The 23823-nt window shown below is 47.3% G+C and overlaps 1 protein-coding gene and 1 long non-coding RNA gene across 4 annotated transcripts in view; one reads left to right on the top strand and one right to left on the bottom strand.

Moving 5' to 3' along the window:
- The first annotated feature begins 4335 nt into the window (after window positions 1-4335).
- Window positions 4336-20698, top strand: LOC115091861. The gene is made up of 3 exons (XR_003856831.1): window positions 4336-4534; window positions 17015-17211; window positions 18255-20698. It is a non-coding gene; the product is annotated as an uncharacterized LOC115091861 (long non-coding RNA).
- A 36-nt stretch (window positions 20699-20734) lies between these two features.
- P2RY2 (purinergic receptor P2Y2) overlaps window positions 20735-23823 on the bottom strand; it is a 56263-nt gene continuing 53174 nt past the window's right edge. For all 3 annotated transcript variants that reach the window (XM_029602135.1, XM_029602133.1, XM_029602134.1), the window contains one exon: window positions 20735-22247. In XM_029602135.1, the coding sequence (XP_029457995.1) occupies window positions 21165-22244 (1080 nt within the window). In that variant the 5' untranslated portion in view covers window positions 22245-22247 and the 3' untranslated portion in view covers window positions 20735-21164. The remainder of the gene's footprint in view (window positions 22248-23823) is intronic.

Raw genomic sequence — 23823 nt, forward strand, 5'->3', positions numbered from 1 at the left:
AGAATGGGACATACGTTTGGTAAGATTTGAGTGGGAAAACCCCTTGGATTCACTGATGCAGGGAAGATTTTCCCGTCGATCGGTTCCGAATTACAAACAGGTCAGGCTCAGATACAAGTCTTAGATGCACTAAAGGGTTTCCCACCATTTTGATGTGAATTTTCAAAGAGTTACGCAGGGGTTTATGCTCGTTAATTCGGCATATGTGCGCGCAAGGAGCCTTTCTGCACGGTAAGTGAATTTTCAGAAGGTCAGAAATAGGCGTGCATTTGCCATTTTAGGCTTATGTGACTACGAAAGAGGGCACTTCAAAGGTGTTCCAGAGCAGGGTTCAGAAGAATTGCGCATGAGCAACCATTTCGTAAGCGATGTACACTGCCTTCGCGCACGCTTTTACGCCCGCTGTTCGAGACACAGGACTCAAAATACACTTTTCTTTTGCTTGCTGATTTTGGGTGGGGGGAGGTCAGGGTGAAGTGATGGACAGTCTGGGTGCAGTGGTCTAGGTCTGGGTGAACTGCTGGAGGTCTCAAAGGACTGGTGCTTAAAACCACTTGCGCAGAATAGTATTTCATACGGAAATATGCAGATACCTTATAAAATACTAGCCTTTGCGCATAAACTGTGGATAATTATGGGCGCAGGCTACAATTCTTTCCTGCGTAAAATATATGTGCCTACTTTTATAAAACAGCTGCCAATCCTTGCATTAAAAAAAACCATGGATATGCTTAGTTTATAAACTGCAGCTCCCACTGCACAGTTTATAAAACACAGGCACAACATTCCCTGCACCCACTTCTGTATTTATGTGCTGACTTCCACGCATTATAGGAAAAATGCTTAGCGTATACGCGGCTGAGTAATGCCATTAACCAGCGAATGAACGGTGCATTTAGAGTACATAATGATAGGGAAAGGTTTGGACACGTTCCTGGAGGAAAAACTAAATTATTAACCAGATAGAGTTGGGGGAAAGCCACTGCTTGGGCGATGGCTGCATGGGCTCCATCTGTCTGCGATCCTGCCAGGTTCTTGTGACCTGGAAACAGGATGCTGAGCTTGCTGGGCCCGCCTTCGGTCTGACCCAGCACGGTAAATCTTATGTTCTTATGCTCGCTAGGTCAAGTTTTATATTCACTAATCATGGAGGGTGGTAACGTTTGCAAGTAAGTCCCGAGCAGCAGAGAAATGAATGAATGAATTATTGAAATACCTTCCCTATAAATGAACAGCGAGAATAAAACTCGATTCACTGGACAAGTGTTGTGTATTTTGTTTGTGCACTATTTGAATGCAATATTGTTTATGCAAATAAGTAAAACTATTTAAACGGCTGTTTAGAATTGGACAGGGCTGGCAGAATACCTCGATGACATTGCCAATGACCGTGAAAGTTGCTCCCTTCCATCGCAGGCACGGTGACATCGATCGTCACTGATGGACCGGAGGGATTTTTGCTGCATGATTCCAGGGAAGGGCTGAAAGTTCTTAACAAGGCAGGGCCCCGTGGCTCAGTGGCAAATGCCGTGCATTACTGTGCAGAAAATCTGGGCTGGGTTCCCTGGAGTGGAGGGTAAGCCCATCCCCTAGCGGGAAAGGGGTCATCCCTGCCGTCGCACAATGGTGACCTCTAGTGGCCAGGCTCAGGGTTCACATTAGCCGGCTCCCAGATGGAGCCACGTTTTGTGGCCCCTGGCTGAAGACTGTTGCTTGCAATGGTGTGGGCTGAATTGGGAAGAGGGGGGAGGATATTAAAATAGGGGGAAAAAAATCCTTAGGTAGTTGCAAATGAAACCTCATAGTGTCGTAGCCCCATACAGGCCAGTCCTGGCCAAGCAGGAAGCTCCGAGAAGCGAGAGGAAACTGCTGGGAAATTTTTCAAAAAAAAGGTTCTTAATCACACGCGGGGTTAACGCTTTGATATGCCAAGTGAAATATATTGTACATCGTGAATAAGCTGTCGGTGGAAAAGGAAACCAGCAAAGCAGACGGTGAGGCAATCGGGCTCGGCCCCCCAGCCCCTCCATGTCGTGTGACCTTTTAGCAATGACCATGGATGACGAGGACCCAGAGGAAAGTAACCAACCTCATCAACCCGTTGCCCACAGAGGATGCAGGCGACAACAGCGGTGCCAACCGTCTGCAAGCCACAGAAGAGTCTGCCAGCTCTTCAGAGAGAGAGAGAGAATGAGACGCCCACCACGTCAACCCATCTTAAACGTTTCTCCTCCTCACAGCAGAACGAATGGAGAGGCCCGCCTCGTTGCTAACGGACAGAAAGCTAATCGGCCGGCTCCAGTTTTGAGCGCTAGAGCTGGGCCCTGTTGACTCTGCTCCTGACCACGTTCGAAAACTTGCTAAATCCTCCTGCGGCTGAACTCCAGGACCAGGAACCCCAGTAATGGCGAACTTGTCGCCTTAGCAGAAAGCCCAGCTGGTGGAAGAAGTGGCAACAGCTGGCACGGAGGAGCGAGCTGTAAGTGAAGGAAACCTCGATTTCCCCTCTGATCCAGTCGCTGGCCCCCCCCCCCCCCCGAAGATGCTAAAACCTCCGTTACCAGACGTTCAGACAGAATCATCAAGCCAGTTCAGAGACGCACAGACGATGCTCCTGGAGCCTCAACCTCTGCTGCAATGCAAGCAGGACTCAGACGGGTGGGAGTGATGAATGGCCAGGGCCACGTCAACCACTTAAAATGCCCTGGGCAAGCATTTGTGGATGGGGGCCCCACTTTATTTTTTTCCATATCGACGGGCACGCTCCCTTTCTTCCTTGACCCCCCCCCCAGCGCTCTCTTCCTTCCCTCCCCCTTCACCCGTTAATCTGATGCCGCTGGGGCCCCGTTGCTGCGGCTTTCCTCCTCTGCGCCGGCTGCCAGGAGGGCAGCTGCACGCCGCCTCCTCGCTCCAGCCTGTGCAGGCCAACGCAAGCCCCACCTCTCTAGCCACCCGGCCCACGTGGACTGGCGCACGCGCTCCTCTGCCTTCTCCTGACCCTCACGGGCTCACCCAAGCTGGCTGTGAGGTTTCTGCCTTACTTCCGGTTCTATGGTCTGGCGCGGGCACGGTGCTAAGGGTCTTGTTCTAAGGGCACGGCCGGTGCAAGGTTATTAGGCACCCTGGGTGAACCTTCAGCCTTGCAGTACCTCCCTTCTCACCAATTAACATTCAGGGTAATTGTCTCTTCCCCCGGATGACATTCTGATAATTAAACTCAACAATCACTATGACCCTAGCAACTAACCCCTCCCAGAGCAATGCTGTAAAAACGCACAATTGACATCATACATGTAAATATTAAACTTTATGTCGTATTATATAATCAAATCAACAGTTTAAAAAATGTTAAACAGAGACGTTTTCGAGCTAGAATTAGCTGGATAAGTTATCAGGGATACTCCATGGGAATGTACTGCAATCTCGGCGGCCCAGGGGGATTCGGAGGCTGCCAGGTGGGGTGGGAGCGATAGGGTTGGGAAGGTGGAGCGGGAGGGGGGCACAAGGAGGGGGCGGAGCTTCCACTAGGCAAACTAGGTGGTTGCCTGAGCACCAACATTTTGGGGGCAGCAAAATCCTGCCCGCACAAGGCCCCGGGGGAGTGATGTGCCAGCACCACTAGCAACAGTAAGAGGGTACGTCCTGTTGGAGCTGCCGCCAGTAGGTAATTTGAAGGAGGAGGTGCATGACTGAAGGGTCGTCCAGGGCGCCAAATACTCTTGCACCAGCCCTGGCCAGAGTTCATTTTTTTTGCACAAACCGTGGTGGGGAAGGCGAATCAGGGGAAGGGGCAGCAGTTGGCCCTATAGGCTTACAATAGCACAATCTTTAGGGGGGCTTGGAGGAGGGGGGATCAGGCCAGCAGGCTCCATATTGTCTCACTAGGATGGGGGGGGGGGGCAGGAGATCAGCCTGGCAGCTTCGCTTGGCTGGCTTTCTATTTTCCCTGCTCGACACTTGGACCACTATCGGATTGGCTCAAAGCGGTGGCTGACATGTTGCCAGCTACAGTCAGGTTAGCCAGCGTCCAGGCAGAAACAGAGGGCAGGCTAAGGCTAGGGCAGGCAGCGTTCAAGCAGAGACAAGGAGACAAGCTGAGGTTAGGGCAGGCAGCAAGCGAAGGAACGTCTAAGATCGGGCTGGGCCAGTAACGAGAAGTCAGTCCAAGGCAGAAGAGAAGCAGGAACCAGGTCAGGCAAGAAGACAGGAGCAAGGCAAGGCAGGAAGCAAGCCAGGCACACAGAGAACAGGCAGCAGGCAAGCAGGAATAGGAGTCAGAATCAGGAATGACAGCAACACCGAGGCAGAGGAATCCACGGAAGGACCTGCCGCTGAGGCATTGGCTAGGCGCACTGAGCTTCCTGAGCTTCAGTGATGATGTCATCAGGCAGCGCCACAGGAATTCCCGGATGCAGGGCCTGTAAGTCTCAGAGATTGCGGTCTACCTCCTCGTCAGAGCCACTGGATGTGGCACGGTGCCGGAACCTATGTAGGAGGAGTCTGTAGCCAGATGGCGCCACTGGGGAGGTAAGAGGTAAGTTTATCCAGCTAACTAGCTGAGCCACACGGCGGCTGAATATGGAGCTCACAGTTTTCGAGAGTCTATGTGAGTGATCCACTTGGGTCTTACAGCTTTGCCATCCCCTATGGAAAAATCCTGATCTGGAAGTGCAGCCAGATTTTCTTTAACCACTGCAGCATCTAGGGTGTGCCCTTGCCCATTTCTGGGAGTGCTGGAAAAAAGGTGGTTACGTATATAATTATATTTTCTAAAAGTAATAGCCCTCTTGGTAACTTGCTTTGCATAAATAATAACCCCTTTTCCTCTGCTAGATTAGGGTTTCCCAAACCCGTTCTGGGGACTCCACAGCCAGCTGGGTTTTAAGGATATCCACTATGAATATGCTTGAGCTAAATTTGCATATGCAGGGTTTCCAATGCATGCAAATCTATGTCATGCATATTCCTTGTGGATATCCTGAAAACCTGACTGACTGTGAGCTCCCCAGGAAGCCCTGTGCTAGAAACACGTATGTTTGGCTTGGATGCATTAAACAGCAGTCGTGCGCATTGATCTGAGTGTAGAGTTCCCAACCTCAGGGACACTACTTATTCTGCCATTTTATAATGCCGACAGGAAGGGGGACATCCTTACACTTTTTCATACAAGGTGAAAAGGAATTTTGCACTAAGAGAGAATCCAAGCTTTCTTCTAATGGGTGGCAACTCTAACAGGCCTGGTTGTCAGGATATCCACAAGGAATATGCCTGAGACAGATGTGCATGCACTGCCTCCATTGTATGCAAATTTACCTCATGCATATTTATTTGATGATATTCTGGAAACCAGGCTTGTTTGTTGCTGTTGAGAACTGAAGTTGGCCACCCCTATTCTAAAGTTGTTGAGAACTATCCTGCAGGCTGTAAGAAGTTCATTTCAAAGACTCCTTTACAGAATGTAAAATAAAACAATCGGATTTATTTTCATTGCTACTGCAGTTTTGGTTTTTTTTTTTACCGAGGTCGTGTTTGGCTTGCTATTTACTGTTGTCGGCGTTCTCTTCCCATTGCTGCCACCTAGTGATATATTGGATTCCGCGTATATCTCAGCATGCAGACTGAGGATCTGATGTGTGAACAAATTTATATGCCCAATATTAATGCAGACAGAAGGGGGGGGGGGGGGGTATGGCTAACTGCCCTGCGTTTGGAGGATTAGTCCCCTAATTTGGCTAAAAAGATAAAGAGGTCTTCTTGAATCTTCCATGATGTCCCATCAAACAGAAAATAACAATATAAAACCAAATCAATTTGATTCAAGATAATGTCTTTCTTTTTTTCTAACGTGCCCTACAAGAATGCATTTGAAAACTGGTTACCCTGAGGTATGGACTGGGTTTGCTTTGAGTGAATCCAGAAGAAGAGACAAACAAGGAAAGGGGGGTAGAAATTGAATTTACTACAAATGTATGTGTGCATTTATTTTCAGATTGCACGGGATAGGCGGTGATATAGTGTTGAGACGGGCAAGCACAGGGCACTACGCCAATAGTAAACACATATGTCTATGAGCACCAATATTAATTGTCTGTTACCCATCCCGCTAAAGGATTACCGTGGAGATCTTGGAGGCTGAAAGAATTCCCCCTTCAATATTGTGCCTCACGGTGTCCTCAGGCCACGGGGGAAAATTCTTTAATGTGCTGAAATCTCTCAGGCACTGAATTTCGACGCGGTATCTTGCAGTCTCTCATCGGGGTTAATAGCTTCCTGAAATTAGTTTCTTTTCTCTTTCTCAGCATAAGTCATATATTTGAAAAGCAGGCCAGTAACTCAGGAGGGCAGCTTGCAAAACATCTTTGTACCCACGTCTATTCCACCTGCAGTTTCTTCCAGTAATCTATGTATTTCTCTTTAAATCTTGTTTGGTTTTTTTATCAGTGCTTTTCAACTCACATACAAAATCGGTAGGGTGAGGTTCAATCGATTCGGCGGCATGGGCTGCTGCTGCTGAACGATTCTGGATAAAGGTATAAGACACAGTGACTACACGCCTTGACTGCCTTTGGGACTCGATACGCACAAACCCCTGATCCTGACCAATAGATGTCCCTGTTGCGCAACAGCTGGAAGGTCTTCTCCCGCGGGGGCTGCGATTGCTGTGTTTGAAATACTCCCCAACACTTCCTTTTGAAATGAAGAGTAGGAGCCAGACTGGGGCAAGAAACCCAAGCTAGGCCTCCTGTATAGCAGCACACGGGCCTGATCCTCCTTCTGATGTTTCTAATTTTGCTTTATATATTTTTCTCCTTGGATCCCTGCCAATGTCTATGGGCTTCATGCCCAATGCAAAGAGCTACTTAGTGCCTCAAGCTCAGTTACATTGCCAGTGGTCTACTTTGTTTTTGGTTTTTTTTTTCAGCAAGAATCCTTTTTATTAAGAAGATATGCAGCTCATAGGCAGAACAGATACAAGGCAAAACCAGACAGCGAGTAGTCATTGAGAACATTGAAACAACGGTCATGTCCTCCCCCACTGCTCTGTCATAAATACCAGCATACAATCTTCAGTTTTAAAGCATCCCCATTCATCCACTGACTCACTCACAGACAGCCCAACACTTCCAGCCATTCATCATCCATCTAACTTTCAATCCACACATCCTATCTACTCCCTAACCCCCCCCCCCCACCCCCCAGGAGACCAACCACTCTGTACACAGCACATGAACAGATAATACATGGAGATACAAAGGGGCAGATTTTCAAAGGGATACGCGCTTACCCCTCCGAGAACCTGCCCCAAGCTCCCCCTGCGCGCGCCGAGCCTATGTTGAATAGGCTCAGCGGCGCGCGCAAGCCCCGGGACGCGCGTAAGTCCCGGGGCTTTCCTGGGGGGGCGTGTTGCGGCGGCGCGTCATCCGTGGGCGGGGCCGTGGGCGTGGTTCCGGCCCGGGGGTGTGGCCGAGGCCTCCAAAACTGCTCCCGGGCCGGGGAATCGCACGCCGGCGGCCAGCCAGCGCACGCGAGTTACGCCTGCCTCGGTCAGCGTAACTTTTATAATAAAGGTGGAGGGGTTTAGATAGGGCTGGGGGGTGGGTTAGGTAGGGGAGGGAGGGGAAGGTGGGGGGAGGCGGAGGGAACGGGCAGCGCACGCAGGGCTGGGCGCGTGCAAGGTGCACAAATGTTCACCCCCTTGCGCTTGCCGACCCTGGATATTAAAATCCAGCGTACTCTTGCTTGCGCCAGGTATGCGAACAAAATCTGCCCCAAAGAGAACAGCAGCCCTCACTGCAAACCCCAAATGCTTCTCTCCTCCAACTCAGGAAAATGGGAATTTGTGGCGTAAGCCCAGAGAGCCGGCCCGCTCTCACTACAGCCAGTTCACCCGGTATCCGGCCGCCAGCAGGCTGGTTTGTATATCCGCAGGTAAAAGTTGGTAACAACGGGACCAGTATCTCTTATCAGGTTTCGTGCAACTCTTGACGCTGCCCATCCACTCCAGCTGCATGAGAGCTGCCACCCGACGATACCAGGCAGTCACTTGAGGCAACGCAAGAGGGTCACTCCATCCCGACAGAATCTCTCTGCACGCTAAAAGAATATCCAAAGCAGAATAGTCCATGAGCTGTAAAAGAGTTATGACATGTTGCAAGGCTATCAGCTAGATTGAGAAGACCTGCTTATCACCTTGTTTGGAGAAAAGAAATCAAGGTCAGTAGTGAACCTTCAATTAGCTATTGTTAACAAAGGTGTCATCCCAACAAGGAACTGTCTGAAGTGCCTACTGCAACAACAATAATTTCAGGTCATACAAGAGGCACTCACCCAACCTTGGGAGAAAAAAAACAAACACATCTCTACACTTACAATAGAAAGATATTTATTAATGATGGAAGGCCGCATTATAATCATCAGTGTTTGGGGTGAACGAGCTCACCAAGCACAGTTTTAAACAGAGAATATTAACAGGCGTGGGCATGTAAAAAAATTGTTGGTTTGGTTTCCGGTTTCATTTGTTCAGGTTTGTATCACAAGTTCATTCGTTTCATGTGCTTTCATTAAAGTCAATGGGGGAAGTAATGCATCCGATTTTTTGACTGTAACTTTGGGATTTTCCATTCCAGTTTTATGAAACTTGCTGGCAGGCATCAGCAGGGCTGCCCTGTGCGAACAATTACTGAGCTGTCCCCACCACTACCCCCGCATCGTTCATCTCTGTCCTGCACCCATCAATAAAAGTCCAGCTCCCTCCAGCAATCTATATTTTTAAAAACTGCCCCCCCCCCCCAAACAGATCCCATGGTCAAGGGAAGGATATTAGGTACTCTAAGCAAACCTTACAGCCTGGATTATGTGTATGTGTGTGTGAATGGGATCCTGACTGGGGCATGTGTGAGTTTCTGTGTGCATGGGTCCCTGATTGGGATGTGTGTATGTATAAGAACCTGACAGGGGTGTGTATCTGTGAATGGAAACCTGCCTGGGGTGGGGATGGGGGGGTGTGTGTGTGTGAATGGAAACCTACCTGGGAGTGTGTGTGTGAATGGGAAACAGCCTGGGAGGGTGTGTGTGTGTGAATGGGAACCTGTCGGGGGGGGGGGGGGGGGGGAGTGTGAATGGGAACTTGACCAGGGGTGTGTGGAAATGAATGGGAACACACCTGCCTGGGGTGGGTGTGTGTGTGTGTGTGTGAAGTGAATCATGCCTGGGGTGCATGTATGTGAATGGGAACCTGCCTGGGAATGGGTTGTGTGTGAAAGGGAACCTGCCTGAGGGCAGGGTGTGTGTGTTTATATGTGAATGGGAATCTGCCTGGTGGTGGTTGTAAATGAGAACCTGATTGGGGTGTGCATGTGTGTGTGTGTGTGTGTGTGTGTGTGAATGAACTGGAACCTGTCTGGTGTGTGTGGGTGTGTGTGCTTGAATGAATGGGAACCTGTCTAGTGTGTGTGTGAATGGGAGCCTTCCTGGGTGTGTGTGGGTGTGTGTGAATGGGAGCCTGCCTGGGTGCGTGTGTGTGTCTGAATGGGAGCCTGGCTGGGTGTGTCTGTAAAGAAAGTTTGTGCTGCCCCACTAATCCACACCACACTCAGGATGACTGGAAATAAAACGTTTTTCAGGTATGGAGAGTGGTGAATTTTCCATCCTTATTAGTTTTACTTATTGGATGTCTGTGTCTGCCATTTTGAAATATTTTATTGTTGTTTGGGAAATGCTTAAAATGTTGTATGAGCTCTTATTATTGGATGTTATTCTATTCCTTAGATCATTGGAAAGATTCTTTTTATAAGTATGAGTGATTTATATTCCTTGATTTTATTGTTTGATGAATGATCTATGAGGACTGGTGATGTTTCTGTTTCTCCATTGCTGCACTGCACACAGAGTCTGGCTTGTCACTTTCTGGTTTTAGTTTATAGTCTCTTTATTGTGTATTTGGTGAGGGCGAGTCTGTGTTCTGCATGTTTAACTGAGATGGGGTATTCTGTGTTTAAAAACAAAACAAGGAGGGGAGAGGCAGCGCAGTAATTGTTTGCACAGGGCAGGAAAAACGCTAGCACCACTGAACACCCGTATGGATCAATGGAGACATTTAAGGTCGCGCGTTTGCATGTCTTGTATGTTTCTCAGTTGCTGTCCACTCTCCCCTGTCAAGGCTGCACAGAATGTGAGGACGAACCACTCAGGACACCCCCGAGGAAATGAAGACTCTAATATAGAAAAGTTAAGAGTACTGACCCTTGCCAACTGGGGAAACCTGAGTGGAATTCCAGTGCAAGAGAATTGTTATAAAAAGGTTATGCAAACTAACAAAAAAAATGTCTGCAACATTACTTGCAAATATTCAGGTTATGCCTCCCCAGAGTACATTGGCAAAGTTATATATATATAAGAGGGACCAAGTTTGAAATTGCACAGGGAGCTTGTAGGTCGAGTACCTGCAATTTTCAAAAGGAAGCTCCCTGTAGCCTTTCCCTTTGAGAATTTGAGGCAAGAAACCTTGAACTTTGCATCTGCTGTTTAGTAAGTCCAAACTGCATGCAGGGATTTAAAAAAAAAAAAACAACAATCCCCATGTGTCCTTCCCTTTTCCCTTCCCCAGCCTGATCCTGCCTCTTTTGGTCGCTGAGAGCAGGGCAAGTTCCAGCTCCTTTGCTTCCCTGGCAAATTCCTTGTAAAACCGCCCTCCGTATTCATCTTTTGTTCGAGATGATTTTGGTAGAGTTAGCGCGCTGATATTTCATGGGATAAGTCCTGATTTGGCTTTGTATTGTTCTCCTGTTGTATTATTACATTCCATGCATGGGCTCAAAGGAAGATTTCTGCTCAGTGGCTGGGATTATCCTCCGTTATTTATTTATTTATTTATTTTTGCTGTGTTGTGCGAGGGATGCTGTGAAACCGTCAATGACGACGACGCATTGTAAAGCTACAAGGGGCAGGGGGCGGGGTCATGGCGGAGAGAGGAAGCGCACGTGCGCGGTAGCTCAGGCGGCCGCCAAGAAGTCAGAGAAGGGGGGGAAGGGATAAATGGGTAGAGAGCTGGAGAGGGGAAAGGAGATAGGGAAAATGGAAGGAGTGCCCCCGTCTCCACACAGTGCCCCTCACGCTGCTCTCCCTATGCCTTTTCCTTTGCCACCCCCATTTACGTCCCCACCTCCAAAGCTTTCTCCATGACCTCTTATTTATCCAATCCTTCCATCCCTAATCCTTCCCCCTTCCCCTCCAGAAGACTATGAAGCAAAGTACGGACTGAACTTTAATTGGGGGAGGGGGAGATGGTGGCACAGAGAAAGGTGGAAGTCCACAGGAGGGAAGAGGAAGTCCCTGTGGAGTGCATGCATTCAGGGGAAAGGGATTCTAGAACCGTAGGTCATGACAGGAAGTGCTGGGCCACCTCCTCTGCCTGTGCCCAGCCTCCCTTTATTCCAGCCCCTGCAGTTTCCCATAATCCGTTTTTTTTCTCCCTGGGCTTCCCTCAGCCTGGTGTAATTTTTCCCAAGCTCTTACTCCTTTCTAGCAACCAAGGATAGCCTTAGGAAATGACACGAGATAACGTATCTACACAAGCAGCTAGGCAAATATTGAATGTGCTTCGACCTTAAACAATCCCTTCTGTGCCGTAAGCAACCAGCGGGCGTAAAGTGTAACAGGTAAGCATTTACCTTACCTGTGAGAGGACAGTCCCGGTCCCTTAAAATGACTCATCCCTGGCTTGAAAAGAAAATGTAAAGGAGATCCAGGAAGCTGTAGGAAGGGAGCTTTATAAATTATTTGAGGTTCATATTCAGCTGCTGTGCAGCTCGGCTAGTTAGCAGAATAAACTTATCTGGCTAATTTAGCAGCCACACCACTGAATGTAGCCGTCTATCTTAAAGTTACCCTGATAAGTTTTTCCAGCTAACTTTAGGACAGCTCTGTGGGACAACCAGGCTTAGCCAGATAAGTAATCATGCTAACTTGGACTATTAGAGTTAGATGGATAACTAAACTTCTTCCAGTTACACTCATGGAATGCCCCTAACCGGCTTATTATCCGGCAAAGATTTAGCTGGCTGGGTGCCCAAACCTTCATTTAGCTAGATAGCTTCTTTCACAGGGTGACCACTGAGACATGCTCGGGACACAGGACTTCCCCCTGGTAAAAGGCTGACCCTCCTCCTGCTGCCGGGCCATCAGATCACCCACCAGAGTCTCTATCCCTGGGAAAGAACAGACTAAGAGATCTGGAGTCTGTGGAAGCATCAGTGATTAGTTTTTTGGGAGGATATTTCGCACCACTGGAGAGGGAGAAATACATTTTAGCTAGGGGACCCCATTAACCCCGGGAGCCGCACTTTCCTATCCTAGGAGGGAAGTCCCTATGGACTGTAATGATGAGCGACGTTTATACAGACTAAACGGAAATGCGTTTTTGGACTGATCATGGATGTGACAAAGAGGAAATGTGTTTGACGTCAGCTTAGAACCACTGAAGATGTATCACAGGAAACTTTGAATTTGGAGCACCTTACTTGAGCTTCTGGTTTGGTTATTTGGCTTCACACTCATTGGAAAGGTTTCTGCCCTACGACTTGGGCCATGGTGGTTTACGTTGCCCTCAGTTGGAGAAACCACCCCCAGGGCTTTTGAGATTGTGTGAGGACCTAGTCCCGGGACTGAATGTGACCCCAGCTTTCATAGTACAAACTTGGAAGAGGGGCTACCATAATAATAATAATAATATTTATTTATTTATTTGTGCAATTTTTATATACCGTTGCCCAGAACAAAGAGTTCTATCTTAACAGTTTACATAATAAATTAACTTAAGACAGTTAAGAAAACAGAAATAAATACAATAAAACATCAATAAAATAAAACAAATAGAGTTATTTAAAAAACTAAAATAGCATAAGTAAAGTTAGAAATAAAAAAACCATAAAAGCTGCTATAGATTCATAAAAACTCTTGGGTATTATCTCTGTATAATAATAATAATAATAATTAAAGGAAGTCAATGGGACCCAATCAGGGAAGACGGAGGATTTAAATTTGTCCATACAAGTAGAAAATAAGACCAAGAAAAGAATGAGTCAGAGCAGTGAGGTCTGATTCTTCCCAGCAGTAACATCTGTCTCCAGTGGTGGTCCTGGAGCTGCTGCTGCATCCGAGCTCCTGAACACACAGCAACAACGTGAGAGGTGCACACACGCCTTCACGACAGGCAAGTGGCTGCTCTGTCTCCAAAGAAAAATGCGGCATGTGACTCAAGCTATGGGCCAAAGACTCATACCACAAGAGCCCAATAAACCGCAAGAAACACATAATGATCCAATGTAAATATAATATTAACAGTATATGTTACGTGTTTGTTGAATAAGCAGATTTTGTCCGAAGTGACCTCTCTGGCCTTCTTGTCATGGGAAAGACCATTTTCAGAGTCTGGGAGGTTTCCCTTTGAAAATAACTACACTTCATGCATCTGACAATGTGGACTCTGTCCTCGAAAGTTCATGCTTCAATAAATTGGTTAGTCTATAAAGTGCCCCCTGACTTCTGCCATTTTTGCTATAATTTTCATGGGTACATAAGTGGGTGTGAACGTTGCAGTGCTGTGGGCTCTTCCAGATGGCCCCCATATATGGTTGAAAGGGAGGCTGCTGTCTCTTTTAAGAGAAGAGCTGTATTCTGTTTACTCCAATCAGAGAGTGTTGCACAGGCAGCAGACTCATTCCTTGGCAGATAGCTACTTGCAAAGTAGAAGAATCGTTGGTCATGCTGCCATGTATTCTCTCTCTCCCACCATGTGGTTAGGACCAGGTGGCTCCAGGTCATTAGGGACAGTCCGGGTTTTGCCCCATTACATCAATGAAGGAAACTTTTTTCAGAAGAAGGAAGTTCTAGAACAAGGGGGTCATGAGGTGAGGCTACAAGGAGCTAGACTGAGCAGCTATGTAAGGAACTATTTCTTGAGGAAAAAGGATAGATACATGGAATAGCCTCCAATGGGAGATGGAGAAGTTAAAAATGATGAGAGTTCAAGAAAGCATGGGAGAAGCACAGAGTTGCGAGAATGTGAAAGTAAAGCCAGAGACTGGGCGCATTGTGTGATACAACAGTAGGACAAGAGTCGGCAGAATCAATGCGCTCTGTGGTCTTTATCTGCTAATTTTATGTTTCCCATCCCGATTTTCTTAGGGGCATCAGAATATAAGTCCATGCAAGCAGTGAGGCAAAACCAGGAGAGGCTTAGCCTGTCCTTGATGACCTGGATCCATTCTCTCTCTCACACTCACTCTTCCACCGGGCACTCTTTTTTTCAATGTTCTAAGTCCTTCATCCCTTAGGAACTCTGCTACAGTGCACTCTCTCATTCACTCTGACACTATTTGCTCTCTCTCACAGTGCACTCTCTTTTGCATTGTGTGTTCTCCCCCCCTCCCCCTCCCATCACCTAGAGCAGGGGTAGCCAACTCGAGAGCCACAAATAGGCCGGATATTCACAATGAATATGCATGAGATAGATTTGTATACAGTGGAGGCAGAAATCATGTTTTGTGCTCATAAAAGTCTTTTATGCAAACAAAACATGGTGTTTGTGTACAGAAATCCTATCTGAGACACTCCACCCCACCACTGGCACACAAACGTAAGATCAACCTGTGCTGAGCACACTTTTTAACTCAGGTTTGTCTGTTCCTGCATATTTTTAACTCCCGATGCATTTGCGTAACATTTGTTTACTGCATCGGGAGTTACTTTTCTTTTTTTGTTTAGTGCCTGCGTTAGGAAACCATGCGCTGAATTTCAGCGCGCAGTCTTAAAACAGGGCTTTGTACATCGGCCCCAAGATCAGGAGGGGTGGTATTAATAGCTGCCTTCATCCCAGAATGACTTAGGGCTCATCTTCCCACTCAGCAGCTGCCTTCCCAAGATCTTCTGAGAGGAGATGGGGGGGAGAGGAACCAGCCCAAGGCAGCAGGAGTACTTTTCAATAGAAGCTGGACTGCAACACTGGACCCAAAGCAGCAAGCACAGTTTCTTTAAAGAAATTTAAAAAAAAAAATAAAAAAATGGCCTGAGGACAGCCGGGCCCCGGCAATGGAACCTATCAGGCTGGGTTTGGATTTCAAGGGGGGGGACAGCAGCGCTCTCTGCTTTCTCACACCTCACCCCGTGTGTCACAGGAGATGGTTAGATCAGGGGGGCCGTCTACGTCATGGGGAAAAATGGCCCTCGGAGCTACCTCTTCCATGCTGCTTGGTGATCTGAGCACATTCAGCAAGTCTCCGATGATGCTGGCTCACAATATTGTTCAGACCAACTGAATGCATGACAGCAGCTCATGCCACAATAATAAGTAAAAGAAAAACGGTGACCCAAATTCCTCTACCTAATTAACCAAGCTTCCTACAGGGAAATCTGAATTTTGTATTTCTGTTCCACCTCTGGTGACTGGTTAGCCATTTCAGAGAGGATTACAGTCTGGTACTATAGGTATTTCCCTGACCCCCACAGGGTTTACAATCCACTTTTGCTTATAAAATTATTGTGTCTGCCTCAGTGCCCGCCACCCCTTTCAAACCATCATCCCATTTCATTCAGATTTCCTGTGACCCCCCAGCTCACGTTCAGATCCGGGAGATCTCACAGTGTGATGTCATGAAACATTTTCAAAACTGCCCTGCTCTTGGTTAACACCCAATAACCATATGCAAATTTCAGTACCAGAGACAGAAACCAGACACCATGTATCCTACCTTTGCTTGTTTTATTCTGAGACAATATACAAAATATAACAAAAATCTCTTTCTGTACATTCACTTTTGACACTATTTACATCATTTTTATTTTACAAAAAACCCCCCAAAAAACCAGGTGGCTAATTGACTTAAAACTGGACCAGGCGATACTTGCTGGCACTGGCGTGGCTGAGCCGGACGGATCCCGTGTGATTGGTGCAGTAAGGGCGACGGGGTGAACACGTGGCACCGACAGCCCACGCAAGCGCCAGCCCAAGGGGCAGCGACGTTCCCGGCCGGCAGTTGCGTCATGGTCACGCGAGCAGCGCCGTGCTGCCGGGTCAAAGTGCAAGAGCTGCCGAGGCTTGCAGAGGGAAGTTCATCGCCTCGCGCTAGTTGCTTTCCCACACAGACCTGCGGCCCTCCTGCCACCCCGGCCGGGAGGTTTACCATGCGATTTTAGGATACACATGAGGGCTGGTTGAGAGGGGGCAACTCACTGGCTTCTGCCGCAGCCAGTGCATTAGCCGTGTGATTTCCATACGGCCCGGAGCGCGGTTCAGGCGGCAGCCCAGTTCCCCGCTTTGTTTCTCGGTGCCGTCATACAGACAGAACCTCAGGGAACTTACAGTGCATTGAGGAACAGGGTGCAAGGAATAGTCAGCAACAATTTTTTTGTTTTGTAAAGAAAACGCTGGGTGGAGACTGTTAAGTCTGTAGAGCTCTCTGCTTAGAAGAGAACAACAAAAGATTCCCCCCGACCAGATATAATTGTTACATCCAATACCTTCATCTTTGGTTGCCACGAGTCTGCACTGTAACAGGTGCTCTGGTGCTTTTCTTAATGTTTCCCCATGCAGTATTGAAAAGGAGGAGGAGATTTTATTCCGAGGTTAATAACACGTCGAGGAATCAAATTGCTTTCTTACGTGGCTTTATTTCCTCTCGATTTTGTGCGCTGGGATTTACCGTTTTCTAGACTCACCTGCGACTTGATGGTTACGAGAGAGAGAGAAAAAATAGGGAGGGGGAGGGGGGGGGCGCCAAAATGAACAGGGAGAGCAGAAGGCCACGGGTGTGCGAGGCAGGTCTGCTCTGCGAGTAAAGCCGTGCATTGCGGCTCAGCTCCCTCTCACGCACAGGCAGATCCACCGTCAGACGCGGCTTCCTCCCCCCCCCCCCCCCCCCGAGCCGAACAGACACACCAGTCAGAAAGTTGTTGTCTTCGTAACTTTTAGGGTTGCTTTATTCCCCTACCGACAACTTTTCTAACTTTTGTGTTGCAGGGCCACCTTTCATAAAAAACAGTATGGAGAGTACATCAAAGCAGGAAGACTTTGGGGCTCACTTGGCTGAAATTCTGCATTCATGTAAGACGAGAAATAACGCCCACGGGAGGAAGAGAGCAGAGCCCCGGTCTGATCGTGCCCGCACTGGATTCAACGTCTCCAGGGAGGAGCGCGATTATCAGAACTCCCACAGTGTGAGTGAATTATTTAATACCTGTCCTTTGAATGGAACTGATTAGATACCTGATATCGTACGTTTATAGAATAAGGAAAATACAGAAGGGTAGCCTGCAAGCTGTAAACTGAGAAGAAAACCGATACCCCAAGGGAAATGTATTTATATGTGCCACCGACACAAGACTGGTCCCGTGGGTTCTGGAAGGCAATGGCAGTCAAATCTAATGCAACACTTTCAGATGATGTGGCAAAAGCACATTTTTAGCCCAGTTATTGTGTCTTCAAGTCTCTCTTGTCAGCCCTTAACTTTTCAACCGTTCATCCAGTTGCATTCAGATATGTGACACACAGATGCACGAGTGCCCAGTGGCCCCTGGCTTACACCTTTTACATTCCCATGGTGCGCCTGACACTCAGAATCCCTCTTTCTTTCCTTTGGGAAAACAGGTCAGTTCAGGTCGTTTGAAATCTCAGGGAGGCCAGAGCACATAGTGATGTCGTCGAGGATTTTTAAAGCTGCCTGGCTATTGGTTGACATGCTGCCTTAAAGCTGCTTTGTCATTGGCTAGAGCCTTCCTCTGGTCACCAGTTGGCTCCGTGTCTTGCCTTGTTCTCTATAAGGGCAAACTGTCTCTAATGCTTAGGATGTGCTTAATACACTGAAATTCACATAAGTCAGAGCTGCCAAGATACCCAGTTCCAGAAGGGAGAATTTTCTGCCAGTCCTGGTTTTGAATTTACATTCCAGTGCATAGTGGTACTCGTAGTCCAATTCAAATCAGTGCTGCAAGGGTGAGAACGTATCAGGATAAGGTTGTCGGAAATCCAGGACTGGTCTGAAATCTCCCTCTAGGAACTGGCTCAGTTGAACATTGTCATAACTAAGTGCAAATGTCTCTGTCAGTGAAGGAAACTGGGCATCATGAAAAGGTCCTCACATCAACTTGTGTTTATACTATCAGTGACAACACTAGTAAATTAGGTTTCACTTCAATACCAGCCAATTACAACGGCTGTGTTTTATTTCCTTGATCACGCCTGTGCCTTTTTTTTCCCCCAGTGAGTGTGTGCTGAAGGCAAGCCAACTTCGTGTCAACATGACTTAAAAGAAGATGGCTCTCTTCAGGTTAGGCAGACGGCCTATTAAAATTCTGAACATGGAGGATACTTTACTAAGATTGTGCAGTCACACGCTGCCGTTGCCGCTCACTGACCTGCGCGACTTGCAGTGCAGGTTGGCGGCTGCCCTCCTTTACCAGAGACTGATTTCCAGATGGTTTGGACTGGTTGTGACTGGCATAACCTTTTTTCCTCACCCTTGATCTCTCCTAAACAGCCAAGGTCGGTCATGGAGAAAAACTGCCTGCTTTGCAGGCCGCAATATCGTTTTCTATCCGAAGACGCTGCTGCACACGGACGATGGAGAAGGAAGGGGCTGATGCAGGAGTCAACGTTCACGTGCATCACCTCTGGGAAACTCTTCATGTTGGTTCAAACTATCGCAATCTGCAAAGGGCGCAATTTTTAAAAACATCTTCACCTATGCTAAACGGACATTTATAGCAGGTCTCTGGGTTTATAAAATTATTGGTTTGGCACAGGATATAGTTAAAGTATACCATACATTCCAGGAGACGTACATATTCTGTACTCTTGGCAAACAGAAAACATCCGTTTTAAGTATTTTTTGCAGCCTGATCTGGAGTAAAATACAGTAAAATCTTACACGGTTTTAAAAATAAAACCAAATATGCCTTGCCCGCCTCAATCCTATTTGCGGAGTTAAAGTAGTTTAAAAAATTTCCAGAAAACTGGAAATCTACTTTACGAATCCCTCTAAGATAAATCTGGCCTCTTACTAGGAGCCAACAACTTTTAACAAAGCATTTGGAAGAGAATCAGTTGAATTTTGAGTTTGAGCTGTCAAGGAATTCCCTGTTTTCAAACCTGGGAGTACTTGCATGTTTTTGAAATTAGCAACAAACCTATACCAATTTAAAAAATAAAATACGGTAAAATAATAGAAGTCAGTCATTTGCACTCTTCTCTTTTCAGAGATGTGTCACATGCTTTTTTTTTTTTTGGAAGTAAGTAACCCCAATGGAGGTCGACTGACGTCCTAAATTAGGGATGTAAAACATGAAATGGTGCAAGGAATTAGCTGGCACGTAAACCTTTATCGTTTAGTCTTCCATTTAGGACAGGGACTGGCACTGACTTCGCTGCTTCCTGGCCATGCACCCGGCAGCGGGAACCTGCACTCGTGCTCCGAAAGCCTGGGTGGGGATTACACTGCTCGTGGGATTTCCTGCCACTCACTCGCGTGGGGGGGGGGGCTCCCTCCCTCCCTTATGAGTGGGAGACCGGCCCAGAGCTGCCGTCCCGGGAAGGGGAGGCTGTGCGGAGAAGCCGCTGACATTTAAATGGGTAACTGCTTTAATCTGTTAACACTGTAAGCGATATTTTTATCACCGTCACCAATCCTGCACAGAATAACCTGTTTATTACGAGTCACTATTTAGTTAAAGGTTGGTGTCTGTGAGTTATGTAAGGGCACCACTAACCCAGGGAAAGAACAAGGCTGGTCTCCTGCTGACGGTGTTCGAAAGAATGCAAACCGCTTAGGCCTCCCTTAAAGGTTTTTGCCCATCCAATGGCTGTAGCTTAATAAACTCAGGTAGGATCAGCTCGGTTTCTCTCACATTAAGGATTTTTGGGCTGCAGAGCATGAGAAGACTCAGCTCAAGGGTCTGAGTTTTGCGGCCAAATCCCCTTATTTGTAGGAGACGCGGAACAACAATACATTTGGGAGGCCTCATTAGCTTTCTGTTAATTTGAATGCAAATTTCACTACACCGGCATAGCAGAAAGAAAGAACCGCGCCCAGCACTTAAAAGGTCCGAGAAGCGTCTTATGGCGGTACCAGGCACTTTCTAAGACTCCTTTTTTTGATTCTCTTAACTGTGATTTCTGAAAGGCTGCCTGGTTCTGTTAGGAACCCGAGGCACCCTTCCCGCCATGATAAGACCTAGGAGTTTCACGGGGGAAGGGAGGGGCTGGGGAGGCGTGTCAGGGGCATGTTTAGGATTAAAAGGTTGTACATGTAAAGGACCTGCCGTTTATGCGTGTGTCTCTTTGTGACACGTATTGAAGCAGGTCACTTTATGAGTGCCTATATTAGATGTCTACTGACTCGCTTTCCAAAGTGAGCTTGTGCGCTTATCTTGTGTTTGAGTCTTGGGGGGGGGGGGGGTTGTACCTGCTGAAAAGTGCATACGTAAATCTGCAGTCCCATGAACTAATTTGGGCCTTCATGCATGCCATACGCATGCATGTAAACATGAGACAACGTACATATAAGTATCATAAATTACCATGATCGAACAGAAGTAAACTTAAGAACATAAGAGCATGCCATACTGGGTCAGACCAAGGGTCCATCAAGCCCAGCATCCTGTTTCCAACCGTGGCCAATCCAGGCCATAAGAACCTGGCAAGTACCCAAACACTAAGTCTAACCCATGTTACCGTTGCTAGTAATAGCGTTGGTTATTATATAAGTCAACTTAATTAATAGCAGGTAATGGACTTCTCCTCCAAGAACTTATCCAATCTTTTTTTAAACCCAGCTACACTAACTGCACTTGTACCAACTACCGTCCCAGACAAAAGGGGACTACAGGTGGAATCTTCAGCAGATGCGGTGTGATTAGCGCAAAGTAGCTGGGAGCTATCAGAATGACTTGGAGTTAAAAATACAAGCCAGCTCCACCACGTCCCATCATCAGCATCCTCGTTTTGTTGCTACCTAGTGAGCATGGAGACAGAGGACGAGACACAGGCTCAAGAAGACCAAGCTCCTTTCCCTCTGCGTGCTGAAATTCAATTCAAATTCAACCTCTGCAACCGGAGAGCTGGAGATGAGCCAGTGAAATGTTTGCTGAAGAAGAGGAGGGGGTGGTCTTTCATCTCACATCCTCGTTAGGACTGTTTGTCTGTTGCTTTTCTGCCTGACTGCCCATGTCCCGGCTTGTGCGCCTGGAGCAAAATGATTTGCAATATGTCTGGCCTTTTTCCTAGAGGGGAGGCTCCTGCGAAAAGCTTGCCCTGCCAGAAAGTACAAAATGGGGTCCAGGCAGCTGTTGGCGCTGGCCAAGGGACGAGTTACCTTATAGGCGATATTTATAGCATTTAGAGTGTTGCAGCTAAGGTCAAGCTTCCGAAAGGAGTAATACAGGGTGCGGTTGACATGGAAAGGTAAGAAGCAGACGATGAAAACAACAAGAACAATAATAATCATTTTGATTGACTTTTGTTTGGATTTGGAAGGCGTGGAGGTTGCTGCACTAGGTTGCATGAGAGTCCGAGTCATTAAGCTGTAGCAAACAATGATGGTTGTGAAGGGGACACAAAACAGCAAAGCCAGGCTGACAGAGCTGTAGATGACAAATTGGTCGAACAGTTCCTTGCTGGAGGTGTCATGGCAGATGATGTTATCGCCATTGACGCTGGTGTTGACAAAGTAGAGCACCGGGGACTGGAAGGCTATGATGGTGACCCACACGAGCACAGAAACAATCTTGGCATAGCGGGCATGGCCCCAGCGCAGCGACTGAATGGGATAGCAGACTCCCAGAAAGCGGTGAATGCTGATGCTCAGAAGGAAGAATATGCTGCAGTAGAGATTGGTGTAGAATAAGAAACGGACTATTTTGCACAAGGCCACACTGAAGGGCCAGTTGTCCTCCTTAGAGTAGTAATACACCAACAATGGAAGGGAGACAACATACAGAGTGTCCGATACGGCCAAGTTGAACATGTATATGGTAGAAGCCTTCCATGGCTTAATCCGGAAGAGAAATAAATAGAGAGAAAGGACATTGAGGATCAATCCAACACAAAAGACGATGCCGTAGGACACAGGAAGCAGAATGTATTTGAAATCTTCATCAAACATGCACTTGTAGGGACTGTCAGATTCATCAGTGGAATTTGTTACATTCAGTAGGTGTCGAGTCCATGAAGCTGTTGAGGTTGTGAAGTTCGTCATTCTCTTTAAAAGAGTAGGAAAGAAACACCATTAGTTTTGCAAAAAAGAATTAACAGATAATAATAATATGTTATCATCATTATTTGTATATTGCATTCCAAATGTATGGGATATTGCACTGTGGTAATAATGCAAAATTCAGTTTAAAAAATATCACTTTCCCATTGTAAATACAATTCCGGTATAAAACATTTTAATATAAGATACATAAAATCAAAGGTGAATTTGATCCTAGATCATCCTAGTCCTTTCCAAGTCACTTATGGGGCTCAATGACCTGAAAATGTCTTCATGTGAAATGTGTCCATGATCTATATCAGTAATGTTCAAATCTCCAGTCATGACCTACAACTGGGTTGTAGCAAACCTACACCCGAGTTACGGCCCATTCTGTTCCACTCAGTGCCAAGAAGACTTTGTTAATGCATCTTCCAAACCACACTACTCAGCGCGCCGAAATGCTGGTGGCAATGCCGAGTTTGGGTAGATATCGCACCCTACCCCCATGTGAACCTCTGACCCCTGCGCCACACCTCCCAACCTGGACCTCGCTCCGGCGACACGATTCAGACTCAGGCTGCAGTGAGCACGGGGACTAAGCCTACGCTCGCAGGCCCCGCCCCCTCTGCATGGAAGCTCAGAGGGGCGGGGCCTGCAAATGCCCAGACTCCCTGCAATCTGAGCCTGGATCCCGTGGCTGGAGCAGAGGTGGGAGGTGGGGTGCAGGGCTCCTAGGTTCACATGCGGTGTCTGCTCAAATCTGGCGCTGCCGCCGGAAGCCCTGGATCGTGTGGCTAGAGCTGAGGCCTTGGTGGAGGGGAGGGAGGCGCTCAGTGACTCCAAGTTTGAGCAGTGAGGGACCCCTGCTCCTGTGCTGTTCTCACTCGTTTTGTGAGCAGCAAGCTGCTGTGAACGGGCCAGGCAGGAAAGGAGAACAAGAGGACTACAGGAAAGCTAAAGAGAGCAAAGGCTGGAACAGGAGTGGGGAGGAAGGAACTGGGAGAGAGAGTGTGATTGGGGGAGTAGGAGGGGCAGGGTAATGAACAGGAGATCATTAACAGGAAAGCCCACTCCTCACATTAAAAGCCAATGAAACTCAACCTAATAGAGCAAGTTGGGGGAGGGAGAAACAACATTGTGAAAAAGGACAGAGAGAGAGTGAGAGAAAGTGTCCAGAGATCAGATCTGAGATTAGGAGCAGCACATTCATCTTTTGATCCAGACTGGAAGGAGATCAGGAATAGGCAGGCCTGCCTATCACATTAAATGTAAGTGGAAACAACCTGTCCTTTTATTTTTCTTACAATTTATTTTGTACTGGGTTTGAAATGGTTTACAAGTAACATCAGTGTCTAATTTTAGTTATTACCTGACATGAAGGGGTTAAAAGTTAGCCCATATTTCCCTTCATGTTTATGGGGAGAAGTATTTTTCTTCCACTGGATCCAGAGGGAAAAAAAGTTTGAAACCCGCTGATCTAGGGAAGGTAATAGGTTCAGAAAAACAATTTCAAATCGCCCATGAGGATCAGAGGAGAGTCATTCCCTGCTAGGGGCGAATGGGCAAATCCACGCCAGGA

Source organism: Rhinatrema bivittatum, chromosome 5 (assembly GCF_901001135.1).
Source record: "Rhinatrema bivittatum chromosome 5, aRhiBiv1.1, whole genome shotgun sequence".
NCBI lineage: Eukaryota > Metazoa > Chordata > Amphibia > Gymnophiona > Rhinatrematidae > Rhinatrema > Rhinatrema bivittatum.